The 16,778-nt window shown below is 45.7% G+C and overlaps 1 protein-coding gene across 5 annotated transcripts; it reads right to left on the reverse strand.

Annotated features, from left to right (window-relative positions):
- Positions 1 to 4: 4 nt before the first annotated feature.
- On the reverse strand, positions 5 to 16,424 carry LOC110524891 (magnesium transporter NIPA2). 5 transcript variants are annotated; one of them, XM_036978971.1, is made up of 6 exons: positions 16,190 to 16,424; positions 13,703 to 13,936; positions 8,718 to 8,774; positions 8,494 to 8,584; positions 3,858 to 4,018; positions 5 to 986 (listed from the first exon to the last, which is right to left on the reverse strand). In XM_036978971.1, exons 2-6 carry the CDS (start codon positions 13,839 to 13,841, stop codon positions 334 to 336), a joined length of 1,101 nt encoding a protein of 366 aa, XP_036834866.1. In that variant the 5' UTR covers positions 13,842 to 13,936; positions 16,190 to 16,424; the 3' UTR covers positions 5 to 333. The 5 variants fall into 5 exon arrangements, with proteins under 5 accessions (XP_036834866.1, XP_021460528.2, XP_021460529.2 ...); XM_021604853.2 differs by lacking the exon at positions 13,703 to 13,936 and having other exon boundaries at positions 3,664 to 4,018; positions 16,190 to 16,415; XM_021604854.2 differs by lacking the exon at positions 13,703 to 13,936 and having other exon boundaries at positions 16,190 to 16,412.
- Positions 16,425 to 16,778: the final 354 nt, after the last annotated feature.

Below are 16,778 nucleotides of genomic sequence, written 5' to 3' on the forward strand. Positions count from 1 at the left end.
CTACTTGTTCTTGAGAACATTTATTATGCAAACGATACAAAAAAAAAAGGTTAATGGTGATTTTCAGAGCTCATATTGACCAGACAAAGACCTGGGATCTCCACAGGGGTTGAATAAGGATATTTTACCTAAATAAATCTGTGGATTTGTAGACACTCAGTGGCTGGTTAAACATGTGGAGTAGACTACTGACCACTCTATGGAGATGATGCTCCGTCCACGTAGTCAGATATCCAGGGAAACAGAAGGGAAATACAATCAGTTGGTCCAAGCAAACACACCAATGTAATGGTCCTAGTCAGTAGAACTACACCAGGCCGCCAGCTAGTTCCTCTAAGAGGCTGTCATATCACCATTCCTCCTGGACAGGCTGTCAAACGGCAGGCCCACCTCCCTCTCCTCCAGGTTCATGTCTGTGGAGTCATTGCGAAGCAGTTCGTAGCTGCCGTGTGTTGCCACTCCGTTAGCTGCCGGCCCGGGCCTCTCGTCCTTCCTGATGGACACCGCCAGCGTGGACAGGCTCACACTAAGGTCCTTAAAGGCATGGAGCAGAAAGATACCAACTATAATGGTCAGGAACCCACTCAGAGTCCCGATAACATCCGCAGTAGCCATGTGCTCCCACTCTTTGAAGAGGATGGCAGAGCAGGAGAGGACTGAGGTGGTGAAGAACACGTAGTAGATGGGTGTGACCAGGGACGTGTTGAAGATATCCAGAGCCTTGTTCAGGTAGTTGATCTGAGTGGAGACGCAGGCCACCAGCCCGAGCAGTAACACCCAGGCTAAAGGGTTCCCCACCACGGACCTCCCAGCTATGGCCTCTTTGATGGCGATGCCCAACCCCTTCACACACGACACCGACAGAGCTCCTATCACAGAGCAGATGGTAATATACACCATGATGTTGGTCTGGCCGTGCCGAGGGCCCACCACCAAGATGAAGATGAGCGCTACGATGATGACGAAGGTGGCAAACACCAGGAAACCTGAGGAAGAGGAAGGATCATTAGAAACATAACAAAGGAGATGCTTTCATCCAAAGCGACTTATTCATGTGTATACACTTTTACAAATGAGTGGTCCCGGGAATCAAACCTACTACCCTGGCATTACCAGCACCATGCTCTACCAACTGAGCTACAAGAGACCACTTGTAAAGGGGATTAAAAGAGCAGTCCGGGATAAAGTCGATCATAAATCAAGTTGCAACAGGGAGACAACATCCAGCATAGAAAAAGTAACATTCTTATATATATTAAATCAGACGACACCAAATGTTCTGTAAACAGCAGCCAGATTTATATTAAATCAATCCATAAGTCACTCACCATGTTTATCATGTCAATCCATAAGTCACTCACTATGTTCATTATATATCACTCACCATGTTTATCATATCAATCCATAAGTCACTCACCATGTTTATCATATCAATCCATAAGTCACTCACCATGTTTATCATATCCATCCATAAGTCACTCACCATGTTTATCATATCAATCCATAAGTCACTCACCATGTTTATCATATATCAATCCATAAGTCACTCACCATGTTTATTATATATCACTCACCATGTTTATCATGTCAATCCATAAGTCACTCACTATGTTCATTATATATCACTCACCATGTTTATCATATATCAATCCATAAGTCACTCACCATGTTTATCATGTCAATCCATAAGTCACTCACTATGTTCATTATATATCACTCACCATGTTTATCATATCAATCCATAAGTCACTCACCATGTTTATCATATCAATCCATAAGTCACTCACCATGTTTATCATATCAATCCATAAGTCACTCACCATGTTTATCATATCAATCCATAAGTCACTCACCATGTTTATCATATCAATCCATAAGTCACTCACCATGTTTATCATATCAATCCATAAGTCACTCACCATGTTTATCATTGTCACTGCTCAAAAAAATAAAGGGAACACTAAAATACCACATCCTAGATCTGAATGAATGAAATATTCTTATTAAATACTTTTTTCTTTACATAGTTGAATGTGCTGACAACAAAATCACGCAAAAATGATCAATGGAAATCAAATGTATCAACCCATGGAGGTCTGGATTTGGAATCACACTCAAAATTAAAGTGGAAAACCACACTACAGGCTGATCCAACTTTGATGTAAAGTCCTTAAAACAAGTCAAAATGAGGCTCAGTAGTGTGTGTGGCCTCCACGTGCCTGTATGACCTCCCTACAACGCCTGGGCATGCTCCTGATGAGGTGGCGGATGGTCTCCTGAGGGATCTCCTCCCAGACCTGGACTAAAGCATCCACCAACTCCTGCACAGTCTGTGGTGCAACGTGGCGTTGGTGGATGGAGCGAGACATGATGTGCTCAGTTGGATTCAGGTCTGGGGAACGGGCGGGCCAGTCCATAGCATCAATGCCTTCCTCTTGCAGGAACTGCTGACACACTCCAGCCACATGAGGTCTAGCATTGTCTTGCATTAGGAGGAACCCAGGGCCAACCGCACCAGCATATGGTCTCACCTGGGGTCTGAGGATCTCATCTTGGTACCTAATGGCAGTCAGGCTACCTCTGGCAAGCACATGGAGGGCTGTGCGGCCCCCCAAAGAAATGCCACCCCACACCATGACTGACCCACCGCCAAACCGGTCATGCTGGAGGATGTTGCAGGCAGCAGAACGTTCTCCACGGCGTCTCCAGACTCTGACGTCTGTCACGTGCTCAGTGTGAACCTGCTTTCATCTGTGAAGAGCACAGGGTGCCAGTGGCGAATTTGCCAATCTTGGTGTTCTCTGGCAAATGCCAAACGTCCTGCACGGTGTTGGGCTGTAAGCACAACCCCGACCTGTGGACGTCGGGCCCTCATACCTCATGGAGTCTGTTTCTGACCGTTTGAGCAGACACATGCACATTTGTGGCCTGCTGGAGGTCATTTTGCAGGGCTCTGGCAGTGCTCCTCCTGCTCCTCCTTGCACAAAGGTGGAGGTAGCGGTCCTGCTGCTGGGTTGTTGCCCTCCTACGGCCTCCTCCACGTCTCCTGATGTACTGGCCTGTCTCCTGGTAGAGCCTCCATGCTCTGGACACTACGCTGACAGACACAGCAAACCTTCTTGCGACAGCTCGCATTGATGTGCCATCCTGGATGAGCTGCACTACCTGAGCCACTTGTGTGGGTTGTAGACTCTGTCTCATGCTACCACTAGAGTGAAAGCACCGCCAGCATTCAAAAGTGACCAAAACATCAGCCAGGAAGCATAGGAACTGAGAAGTGGTCTGTGGTCACCACCTGCAGAACCACTCCTTTATTGGGGGTGTCTTGCTAATTGCCTATAATTTCCACCTGTTGTCTATTCCATTTGCACAACAGCATGTGAAATTTATTGTCAATCAGTTTTGCTTCCTAAGTGGACAGTTTGATTTCACAGAAGTGTGATTGACTTGGAGTTACATTGTGTTGTTTCAGTGTTCCCTTTATTTTTTTGAGCAGTGTATATCAATCCATAAGTCACTCAAATACAGGAAAATAATTACTCCCATTACAAAAGTTAAACCGAAGAATGTTGTACTCTAGCCCAAATGATCTCCTCCACCCACCTCCTGTCTGGTACCAACCTGGGTGGATCAGTTTCACTCTCCTGTCTGTCTGGTACTGACCTGGCTGGACCAGTTTCCCTCTCCTGTCTGGTACCGACCTGGCTGGACCAGTTTCCCTCTCCTGTCTGGTACCGACCTGGGTGGACCAGTGTCCCTCTCTTGTCTGGTACTGACCTGGCTGGACCGGTTTCCCTCTCCTGTCTGGTACGTACTGACCTGGGTGGACCAGTTTCCCTCTCCTGTCTGGTACCGACCTGGCTGGACCAGTTTCCGAGCCATGTGGTCCAGACTGTTGATCTCTTCCTCCTGAGGGGCGTGGATCACCATGGTAGTAGAGCCCAAGATACTGAGCAGACAGCCCAGCTTCCCGTGCAGGTTCAGACGCTCGGTCAGGAAGTACGAGGACAGCACCGCACTGCAACAACACACACACCATTACATCATGGACACACAGCCCTGCAACAACACAGTAAATATCTTGCTAAAGAGATATTCAAATACTATGGCTTGGTAGTTTCTAGTAAGAAGTCTACAGGGGTTAGAGCAAAACATCATTGTGAATAGGACTGTTAGACCATATGGTCCAACCGGCCTAACTGACAAGCACACCTGATTCAACTTGTCAACTAATCATCAAACCCTCAAGTTGAATCAGGTTTGCCCGGGGTTACAATAACGTGTGCTGTTGGAGGTACTGGAGTTGGGCTGTTGGGGGACTGGAGTTGGGCTGATGGGAGATATTATCTGGCAAATATTCCTGCAGTCAACATGACAATTGCACGCTCCCTCAAATCTTGAGACATGTAAAACTGCACATTGTAGAGTGGCCTTTTATTGTCCCCAGCACAAGGTGCACCTGTGTAATGATCATGCTGTTTAATCAGCTTCTTCATTTTCCACACCTGTCAGGTGGATGGATTATCTGGGCAAAGGAGAAATGTTCACTAACAGGGATGTGCACAAAATTTGAGTGAAATAAGCTTTTTGTGCTTATGGAACATTCCTGGGATCTTTTATTTCAGCTCATGAAACACGGGACCAACACTTCACATGTTGCGTTTACATTTTGGTTCGGTGTAAAATGGATACAATGTCACTTGCCTAAACACAATACTGCATAATGTCAAAGTGGAATGATGTTTTTAGAAATGTTTACAAATTACAAAATGAAAGGCTGAAATGTCATGAGTCAATTCATATTCAGCCCCTTTGTTAGAGCAAGCCTCAATAAGTTCAGGAGCGAAAAGGCACATAAGTTGCATGGACTCACTGTGCTCAATTTTCACCTAAAATCACATACCCAAATCTAACTGCCTGTTGCTCAGGACCTGAAGCAAGGACATGCATATTATTGATACCATGAAGTTTGTGGAAATGTGAAATTAATTAAAGGAATGTAGGAGAATATAACACATTAGATCTGGTAAAAGATAATACAAAGAAAAAAAACGTGCTTTTAGAAATGCAAGAGAAATGTATTATTCCAGTTTAGGCACAATTTAGATTTTGGCCATTAGATGGCAGCAGTGTACAGTTGAAGTTTACATACACTTAGGTTGGAGTCATTAAAACTCGTTTTTCAACCACTCCACAAATTTCTTGTTAACAAACTATAGTTTTGCCAAGTCGGTTAGGACATCTACTTTGTGCATGACACAAGTAATTTTTCCAACAATTGTTTACAGACAATTATTATTTTGCTTATAATTCACTGTATCACAATTCCAGTGGGTCAGAAGTTTACAAACACTAAGTTGACTCTGCCTTTAAATAGCTTGGAAAATTCCAGAAAATGATGCCATGGCTTGTACCTGTGGATGTATTTCAAGGCCTACATTCAAACTCAGTGCCTCTTTGCTTGACATCATGGGAAATTTTTTTTTTAAATCAGCCAAGACCTCAGAAAAAAATGTGTAGACCTCCACAAGTCTGGTTCATCCTTGGGAGCAATTTCCAAACGCCTGAAGGTACCACGTTCATCTGTACAAACTATAGTACGCAAGTATAAACACCATGGGACCACACAGCCGTCATACCGCTCAGGAAGGTGACGTGTTCTGTCTCCTAGAGATGAACGTACTTTGATGTGAAAGGTGCAAATCAATCCGAGAACAACAGCAAAGGACCTTGTGAAGATGCTGGAGGAAACAGGTACAAAAGTATCTATATCCACAGTAAAACGAGTCCTATATCGACATAACCTGAAAGGCCGCTCAGCAAGGAGGAAGCCACTACTCCAAAACCGCCATAAAAAGCCAGACTACAGTTTGCAACTGCACATGGGACAAAGATTATAATTTTTGGAGAAATGTCACTGGTCTGATGAAACAAAAATAGAACTGTTTGGCCATAATGACCATCGTTATGTTTGGAGGAAAAAGGGCTTGCAAGCCGAAGGACACCATCCCAACCTTGAAGCACGGGGGTGGCAGCATCATGCTGTGGGGGTGCTTTGCTGCAGGAGGGACTGGTGCACTTCACAAAATAGATGGCATCATGAGGTAGGAAAATTATGTGGGTATATTGAAGCAATATCTCAAGACATCAATCAGGAAGTTAAAGCTTGGTCACAAATGGGTCTTCCAAATGGACAATGACCCAAAGCATACTTCCAAAGTTGTGGCAAAATGGCTTAAGGACAACAAAGTCAAGGTAATGGAGTGGCCATCACAAAGCCCTGACCTCAACCCTATAGAAAATGTGTGGGCAGAAATGAAAAAGCGTGTGCGAGCAAGGAGGCCGACAAACCTGACTCCGTTACACCAGCTCTGTCAGGTTCCTCAGTCGAGCAGTGAATTTCAAACAGATTCAAGCACAAAGACCAGGGAGGTTTTCCACTGCCTCGCAAAGGGCTCCTATAGGTTGATGGTTAAACATTTTTCATAAAAGTAGACAGTACGTACCCCTTTTAGCATGGTGAAGTTATTAAATTACACTTTAGATGGTGTATCAATACATCCAGTCACGACAAAGATACAGGCGTCCTCCGTTTTCGGAGAGGAAGGGAACAGCTCTGGGATTTAATGGCTGTGATAGGAGAAAACTGAGGATGGATCCACATTGTAGTTACTCCACAATACTAACCTAATTGACAGAGTGAAAGGGAAGCCTGTACAGAATAAAACATGCATTCTGTTTGCAATAAGGCACTAAAGTAATACTGCAAAAAAATTAACTTTATGTCCTGAATACAAAAGGGTTATGTTTGGGGGAAAATCCAGCACAACACACCACTGAGTACCACTCTTCATACTGTCAAGCAGGTGGTGGCTGCAGTTACACAGGGCAGGGTTGAGACCCAAGGCCTCAAGCTTAATGATGAGCTTGGAGGGAACTACGGTGTTGAATGCTGAGCTGTAGTCAATGAACAGCATTCTTACATAGGTATTCCTCTTGTCCAGATGGGACAGGGCAGTGCATCATCTGTGGATCTATCGGGGTAGTGTAGTCATTTAGTTCAGTTACCTTTGTTCCTGTCCACAAGAAATAAATGGTGGCCATCTTGAAGCATGTGGGGGACAGCAGACTGGGATAGGGAGAAATGTTATATGTCTGTATACACTCCAGCCAAGTTTTGAGGGCCATTGTGGTATCGGCTTGAGGGGATATATGCACGGCTGTGACGACTGAAGAGAATTCTCTCGGGAGGTAATACGATCGCCATTTGATTGTGAGATATTCTAGGTCAGGTGAACAAAAGGACTTGAGTTCCTGTATGTTATCACAGTAGTTAATCATGAAACATACACCACCGCCTTTCTTCTTCCCGGATAGTTCTTTATTCCTGTCTGCTTGATAAACTGAGAACCCAGCTGGCTGTATGGACGAGGACAGTATATCCAGAGAGAGCCATGATTTTGTGAAACAAAGTATGTTGCAGTCCCTGATGTCTCTCTGGAAGGAGATCCTCGCCCTGAGCTTGTCTACTTTATTGTTCAGAAGAGGTGGATGGTGTGCATGCCTCCAGAGTCAGACTAGAAGTCCACTCCGGGTTATCTCTCCCAATACCTCTTCTCCACCGGCGGCATCGTGGTGCAGCCTCTGGGATAAGTTACATTTCCTTGGGGGGGTACGAACAAAGGATCCAATTCTTGAAAGTGGTATTTCTGGTGGTAATGCTGGTGAGTTACCGCCGTTCTGATATCCAGCTGTATGTACGTTCTGAAATAACACAAACTAAGTTGCTTAGGAGCAGAGCTGTCTGTCAGCACCATCTTCATCACCTCTGCCTGTCCATACTGATAGTGACTAATATTTAACATGATACAAATAGGAAACAGAAAGTTAGGGCTGGTAGATACGGCATAAAAATCCATTCATATTTTGGGTATTGAAAAGCATAACGTCAGTATTTCGAAATACCCCGGTATATCACCCAAGCCTAATAGTAATAGTCAACCTTTCACCCGATGCCTTGAGATGGATGAAATCATACCTTGGAGGCAGAACCCAGTGTGTCAGAGTGAGCAATGAGCTGTCGCCCACTCTTAGCTATGATGTGGGCGTGCCCCAAGGGTCAATACTGGGGCCCCTCCTGTTCACCCTGTACATTAATGATCTACCTTCTGTCTGTACTGGGTCTGTAGTTCAGCTTGTACATTAATGATATGCCTTCCGTCTGTACTGGGTCTGAAGTTCAGCCTGTACATTAATGATCTGCCTTCTGTCTGTAGTTCAGATGTAGTTCAGACCTACCTGACCAGCACACTGAGGGCCCCCAGAGGGGTGACCTACCTGACCAGCACACTGAGGGCCCCCAGAGGGGTGACCTACCTGACCAGCACACAGAGGGCCCCCAGAGGGGTGACCTACCTGACCAGCACACTGAGGGCCCCCAGAGGGGTGACCTACCTGACCAGCACACTGAGGGCCCCCAGAGGGGTGACCTACCTGACCAGCACACTGAGGGCCCCCAGAGGGGTGACGAGAGTAGCAGGAGCGAAGGCATACGCTGCAAAGTTCGCCCCTTCTCCAGCTGCCACTGTGAAAACACAGATATATCAACCCCACGTACGAAGGTGAACAGAAATACATCTAGTAAAACAAATCCACAGAAAACAAGATGGAAACTGTGAACTGAAACACGTCATCTTAGTGTAGAAATGTTCACTTACTTGATAATAAGCCAGCCCACCAGAGCCATTCTTTAAGATATGCATGTCCGCCCTGGCCTAAACAAAAACAACAGGACTTTATTACTATTCAAATATATTCAAATATATTCAAATGTGCATTCAATAATACAGTGTCATGTACTGGAGTGCCACCATATCAGCTGGACTGTCAAGCTCTAGGGTGTTACGGTAACTACCAGGGTTACGTGTTCTGATGTCGTCACGCTGAAGGTTTGGCAACAGTGAACTTTGACCCTGTATGACACTAGCTGCATCTTTATCTGGTCTGTGTCCCAAAGGGCACTACTTCCTATGAGCCCTGGTCTAAAGTAGTGCACTACATTGGGAATAGGGTACAATAGAGCTCTGGTCTAAAGTAGTGCACTACATAGGGAATAGGGTACCATAGAGCTTTGGTCTAAAGTAGTGCACTACATAGGGAATAGGGTACCATAGAGCTCTGGTCTAAAGTAGTGCACTACATAGGGAATAGGGTACCATAGGGCTCTGGTCTAAAGTAGTGCACCACATAGGGAATAGGGTACCATAGGGCTCTGGTCTAAAGTAGTGCACTACATAGGGAATAGGGTACCATAGGGCTCTGGTCTAAAGTAGTGCACTACATAGGGAATAGGGTACCATTTGGGTGTTTATATAGAAGGTAGTGATCAAGTGTCAACTCAGCCTTCTGCATGTTTGCACCAGTCCGTTGCTTCCACATTCTAAGCTGGACTCGCAGGTGCAGTGATCTATGAGCTGCTCAAATATGAACGTACCCGCTCTCTCTCGAATGTACAATGCCCTGCCTCAAATGTACAAATTCAACCTAACGATATGCCATACAGTATATCTCAGTGCCATACAGAGCTACATGTTACAGTATGTTTCAGTGCCATACAGAGCTACATGTTACAGTATGTCTCAGTGCCATACAGAGCTACATGTTACAGTATGTCTCAGTGCCATACAGAGCTACATGTTACAGTATGTCTCAGTGCCATACAGAGCTACATGTTACAGTATATCTCAGTGCCATACAGAGCTACATGCTACAGTATATCTCAGTGCCACAGAGCTACATGTTACAGTATGTCTCAGTGCCATACAGAGTTACATGTTACAGTATGTCTCAGTGCCATACAGAGCTACATGTTACAGTATATCTCAGTGTCATACAGAGCTACATGTTACAGTATATCTCAGTGCCATACAGAGCTACATGTTACAGTATATCTCAGTGCCATACAGAGCTACATGTTACAGTATATCTCAGTGCCATACAGAGCTACATGTTACAGTATGTCTCAGTGTCATACAGAGCTACATGTTACAGTATATCTCAGTGCCATACAGAGCTACATGTTACAGTATGTCTCAGTGTCATACAGAGCTACATGTTACAGTATATCTCAGTGCCATACAGAGCTACATGTTACAGTATATCTCAGTGCCATACAGAGCTACATGTTACAGTATATCTCAGTGCCATACAGAGCTACATGTTACAGTATATCTCAGTGCCATACAGAGCTACATGTTACAGTATGTCTCAGTGTCATACAGAGCTACATGTTACAGTATATCTCAGTGCCATACAGAGCTACATGTTACAGTATATCTCAGTGCCATACAGAGCTACATGTTACAGTATATCTCAGTGCCATACAGAGCTACATGCTACAGTATATCTCAGTGCCATACAGAGCTACATGTTACAGTATGTCTCAGTGCCACAGAGCTACAGTGCGTACTGTACAGGGTAGCCGGTAATTGCCCGCTTCTGGCCGATTATAAAGGATAAAAGCAGAGACATGTTGCCGCCTAAATTGACCGGGACAAAAAACAACCCCACTGCAAAATAATACTTTTTATTATTTTATGTAAATATCAGCCAATGTAAATACATTTCATCATTATGCTTATCGATCGATAGGTTCATTTGCTAAAGTTAGTGGAATTAAATTGGGCTGTATATTTTCATTTAGTATCTTATTCATCATTCGACCATAGAAATATGGAGACAATTATGTTGATAAAGATTTACTCATATGCCATTGAAGCCAGCATTTAATTCACCATTGGAGTGCAGAGGCTATAGTCAACAGAAGGTTGGCCATCAGGCCGTCGCCCACCAGGCCGTCGCCCACCAGGCCGTCGCCCACCAGGCCGTCGCCCACCAGGCCGTCGCCCACCACTTCACACTGTGAGCTTTACCTTCCTTCAAAGTAGCCATAGCAATGTGGAGGCAGTTATTTTATAAAGATTTCCTCGTGCCATTAACCAGAATTTCTCTCCTGTTCTATTGGTTGTCATATCATCTTTCTTTCATTGTCCAGAAGACAAAAGGCACAACCCTAGTCATATTATATTGAACAAAAATATAAACACAACATATAAAGTTTTGATCCAATGTTTCATGAGCTGAAATAAAAAAATCCCAGAAATGTTCCATACGCAGAACAAGCGTTTTTCTCTGTGCACAAGTTTGTTTACATCCCTGTTAGTGAGCATTTCTCCTTTGCCAAGATAATCCATCCACCAGGCAGTTGTGGCATATTAAGAAACTGATTAAACAGCATGATCATTACACAGGTGCACCTTGTGCTGGGGGGGGGGGGCAATAAAAGGCCACTCCAAAATGTGCAGTTTTGTCACAACACAATTCCACAGACTTCTCAAGTTTTGAGGGAGTGGGCAATGCTGACTGCAGGAATGTCCACCAGAGCTGTTGCTAGAAAATGTAACGTTAATTTCTCTACCATAAGCCGCCTCCAATGTCATTTTAGAGAATTTGGCAGTACGTCCAACCGGTCTCACAACCGCAGACCACGTGTAACCACGCCATTCCAGGACCTCCACATCTGTTTTCTTCACCTACGGGATCGTCTGAGACCAGCCACCCGGACAGCTGATGAAACTGTGGGTTTGCACAATTGAAGAATTGTACGTTGGAGAACTGTTCTCTTCACAGGTGAATCCCGGTTTCAACTGTACCGGGCAGATGGCAGACAGTTTGGCATTATGAGGGCGAGCGCTTTGGTGGCAGTGGGGTTATGATATGGACAGGCATAAGCTACGGACAACGAACACAATTGCATTTTATCGATGGCAATTTGAATGCACAGAGATATCGTGACAAGATCCTGAGGACCATTGTCGTGCCATTCATCCTCCACCATCACCTCATGTTTCAGCATGATAATGCACGGCACCATGCCGCAAGGATCTGAACACAATTCCTGGAAGCTGAAAATGTCCCAGTTCTTCCATGGCCTGTATACTCAGACATGTCACCCATTGAGCATGTTTGGGATGCTCTGGATCAACGTGTACGACAACGTATTCCAGTTTCCCGCCACAATCAACAGCCTGATCAACTCAACGTGAAGGAGACGTGTCACGCTGCATGAAGCAAATGGTGTTCATTTACTGACTGGTTTTCTGAATGGGAGGTGTGCTTTAATTACAAGTTGAGAAATAAAAATATATATTTGTAATCGTGGCCATCAAAACAGTTAACACGCATTTGCATTTAGAATTGTTATTTGTTGCACATTGACTGGCCTTACCAATGACTGGCCTTACCAATGACTGGCCTTACCAATGACTGGCCCTACCAATGACTGGCCCTACCAATGACTGGCCCTACCAATGACTGGCCCTACCAATGACTGGCCCTACCAATGACTGGCCTTACCAATGACTGGCCTTACCAATGACTGGCCTTACCAATGACTGGCCTTACCAATGACTGGCCTTACCAATGACTGGCCTTACCAATGACTGGCCCTACCAATGACTGGCCTTACCAATGACTGGCCTTACCAATGACTGGCCTTACCAATGACTGGCCTTACCAATGACTGGCCCTACCAATGACTGGCCTTACCAATGACTGGCCCTACCAATGACTGGCCTTACCAATGACTGGCCTTACCAATGACTGGCCTTACCAATGACTGGCCTTACCAATGACTGGCCCTACCAATGACTGGCCCTACCAATGACTGGCCCTACCAATGACTGGCCCTACCAATGACTGGCCTTACCAATGACTCTACTTACCAATGACTGGCCCTACCAATGACTGGCCCTACCAATGACTGGCCTTACCAATGACTGGCCTTACCAATGACTGGCCTTACCAATGACTGGCCCTACCAATGACTGGCCCTACCAATGACTGGCCCTACCAATGACTGGCCTTACCAATGACTGGCCTTACCAATGACTGGCCTTACCAATGACTGGCCTTACCAATGACTGGCCCTACCAATGACTGGCCTTACCAATGACTGGCCCTACCAATGACTGGCCCTACCAATGACTGGCCCTACCAATGACTGGCCCTACCAATGACTGGCCTTACCAATGACTGGCCTTACCAATGACTGGCCCTACCAATGACTGGCCTTACCAATGACTGGCCCTACCAATGACTGGCCTTACCAATGACTGGCCTTACCAATGACTGGCCTTACCAATGACTGGCCCTACCAATGACTGGCCCTACCAATGACTGGCCCTACCAATGACTGGCCCTACCAATGACTGGCCTTACCAATGACTCTACTTACCAATGACTGGCCCTACCAATGACTGGCCCTACCAATGACTGGCCTTACCAATGACTGGCCTTACCAATGACTGGCCCTACCAATGACTGGCCCTACCAATAACTGGCCCTACCAATGACTGGCCTTACCAATGACTGGCCTTACCAATGACTGGCCCTACCAATGACTGGCCTTACCAAAGCACATTTCACTCCAGTACCAGCTTTTTGAGGAGCTGCTCTCGCATTGTCTGACAGGTGATAGGCTATTCCGCTCATCAAACTAGGCTCTGTATGCTGTGGCCGTGATACATGACTATCGAGAACACACACGCAGCAATTTAATTCAACTAAATTATGCAAATTAATGTATTTTAACCATTGAACTGATTAATGGTCAACTTTCCTAGACTGAACACAAAAACACTACCTGCTCTGCACTGTCCCTTCCTGGCCAGGCGGAGTAGTCCTTTCTTCTTGAGGAGGAAGCTTCCTCCTATGAAGATGCTGGAGCTGATGGCTAGTCCCAGGCCTATGTAGAAATCATACTTCCCTCTGTCCTGGCCCATGGCGACGCTGGATAAGTTGTTCGTAATGTCTGTTACATTGACCACCACACACAGCAGTTCCTGACCAGCTGAGCACTTTTCACCAACCCAAGTACCTTTAGTAAGCAAAACAAGACTCACACATCAATGTACCTAGGAACTCAATATACCTCAAGTTTACAACTGTTAATGTTAGTAATTAAATTGTCAAATCAGAGTCCTCCCAGGTAGGCTACCTGGCCATTAACCAGTTAGGCTACCTGGCCATTTCCCAGTTAGGCTACCTGGCCATTTCCCAGTTAGGCTACCTGGCCATTTCCCAGTTAGGCTACCTGGCCATTTCCCAGTTAGGCTACCTGGCCATTTCCCAGTTAGGCTACCTGGCCATTTCCCAGTTAGGCTACCTGGCCATTTCCCAGTTAGGCTACCTGACCATTTCCCAGGTAGGCTACCTGACCATTTCCCAGGTAGGCTACCTGACCATTTCCCAGGTAGGATACCTGGCCATTTCCCAGGTAGGATACCTGGCCATTTCCCAGGTAGGATACCTGGCCATTGACAAGTTACATCACAGAGTGAACAACCCTGAACAAATACAGTTGGTTCCATTATAGAAATGGCACATTGACTATCTGTATGCAAAGACTACGTGGATCAATCCAATCAGTCACTTCCGCAACATGTACTCATGAATATTCAATGAGTCAAGAATTATGGAAGTGATTAAGATTGCAGAAATTCCGCATTCAAGACAACTCGGAACTATGACATTTCAGACTTTTAAACACGTAGAATGATAAGCTCCGAGTTCCTCACTGGTAAAGTATCAGAATGCTTCCTGCCTCCCGGCCCAACTCTCTAACCACTAGGCTACCTGCCTCCCGGTCCTACTCTCTAACCATTAGGCTACCTGCCTCCCGGTCCAACTCTCTAACCACTAGGCTACCTGTCTCCCGGTCCTACTCTCTAACCACTAGGCTACCTGCCTCCCGGTCCAACTCTCTAACCACTAGGCTACCTGCCTCCCGGTCCAACTCTCTAACCACTAGGCTACCTGCCTCCCGGTCCAACTCTCTAACCACTAGGCTACTTGTCTCCCGGTCCAACTCTCTAACCACTAGGCTACCTGTCTCCCGGTCCAACTCTCTAACCACTAGGCTACCTGCCTCCCGGTCCAACTCTCTAACCACTAGGCTACCTGCCTCCCGGTCCAACTCTCTAACCACTGGGCTACCTGCCTCCCGGTCCAACTCTCTAACCACTAGGCTACCTGCCTCCCGGTCCAACTCTCTAACCACTAGGCTACCTGCCTCCCGGTCCAACTCTCTAACCACTAGGCTTCCTGCCTCCCAGTCCAACTCTCTAACCACTAGGATACCTGCCTCCCGGTCCAACTCTCTAACCACTAGGCTACCTGCCTCCCGGTCCAACTCTCTAACCACTAGGCTACCTGCCTCCCGGTCCAACTCTCTAACCACTAGGCTACTTGTCTCCCGGTCCAACTCTCTAACCACTAGGCTACCTGTCTCCCGGTCCAACTCTCTAACCACTAGGCTACCTGCCTCCCGGTCCAACTCTCTAACCACTAGGCTACCTGCCTCCCGGTCCAACTCTCTAACCACTGGGCTACCTGCCTCCCGGTCCAACTCTCTAACCACTAGGCTACCTGCCTCCCGGTCCAACTCTCTAACCACTAGGCTACCTGCCTCCCGGTCCAACTCTCTAACCACTAGGCTTCCTGCCTCCCAGTCCAACTCTCTAACCACTAGGATACCTGCCTCCCGGTCCAACTCTCTAACCACTAGGATACCTGCCTCCCGGTCCAACTCTCTAACCACTAGGCTACCTGCCTCCCAATATGTATATACTGTACTCTATACCATCTTGCCAATACCGCACGGCCATCACTCATTCATATATCTTTATGTACATATTCTTATTCATTCCTTTACACTTGTGTGTATAAGGTAGTTGTTGTGTAATTGTTAGGTTAGATTACTCGTTGGTTATTGCTGCATTGTCGGGACTAGAAGCGCAAGCATTTCGCTAAACTCGCATTAACATCTGCTAACCATGTGTATGTGACAAAACTTTGACTAGTAACTCATTAACTAACGTTAACATATCTAACTTATCATTTTATTGAGCTAAAGCTTAATCCTTCTTGTCTACCTCAGAACGACACTAGCTAGCTTGTTAGCATAAGGCTAATGTTGGCTAAATCCGTTGACAACTGTACCAGCTACTGAGCTAGTTCAGCAAGCTGACATTATTTGTAAACGTGCCCAAATAACTAAACATTAGCAAGCTAGCTGACTGGCATGCTATCGTAAACATTAATATCATCGGTATGTTTCCATACGAAATACCTGGCAAAAAAAAAGATCCCTTGTTTGACCAATAAGACGTTGGTAATTTGCAAACTATATATTAATCACATCGTTAGCTAGATCTCTTCACATTTTGTTACGACACAACTTGACAGCAAGGTTGACGCAACCACACGGGTCGTTACTAATGATGGGACGATTGATACCGATGCGGTTTCCAAAGCACCAGCTACCAAAGGCAGTTCCGGTACGCTCTGACGAATTACTTATCCGACACGACGTAGGGACGTTCCTCCCAAAATAACATTACCACGTGATTAACGACGTCCAGAGCAGCTGCTGTTCTTCTTCTTTGGTAGAATGCCGTTCGCAACAATGATATGTGCATTCCGCCACCTACTGTACAGGTGGATAAAATGATCCAAAAAGGAGAAGAAAAAAATACGGATAAAAAAAAAAAATACAATAAAAACATACAAACTACCAGTAACGAGATGCTAAGGAAATTAAATCAGTTTTTCTGTTTTAATCAGGTCCCTACATAGGCTCAGAAGGATCCTGTGATGGCGGGATATTTCCTGGAGACAGTCATCCTTGCAGTGCTCGTGCCGTTAAGTCTTGGAGGCCC

The sequence above is a fragment of the Oncorhynchus mykiss genome, chromosome 5, assembly GCF_013265735.2.
Source record: "Oncorhynchus mykiss isolate Arlee chromosome 5, USDA_OmykA_1.1, whole genome shotgun sequence".
Lineage (NCBI taxonomy): Eukaryota > Metazoa > Chordata > Actinopteri > Salmoniformes > Salmonidae > Oncorhynchus > Oncorhynchus mykiss.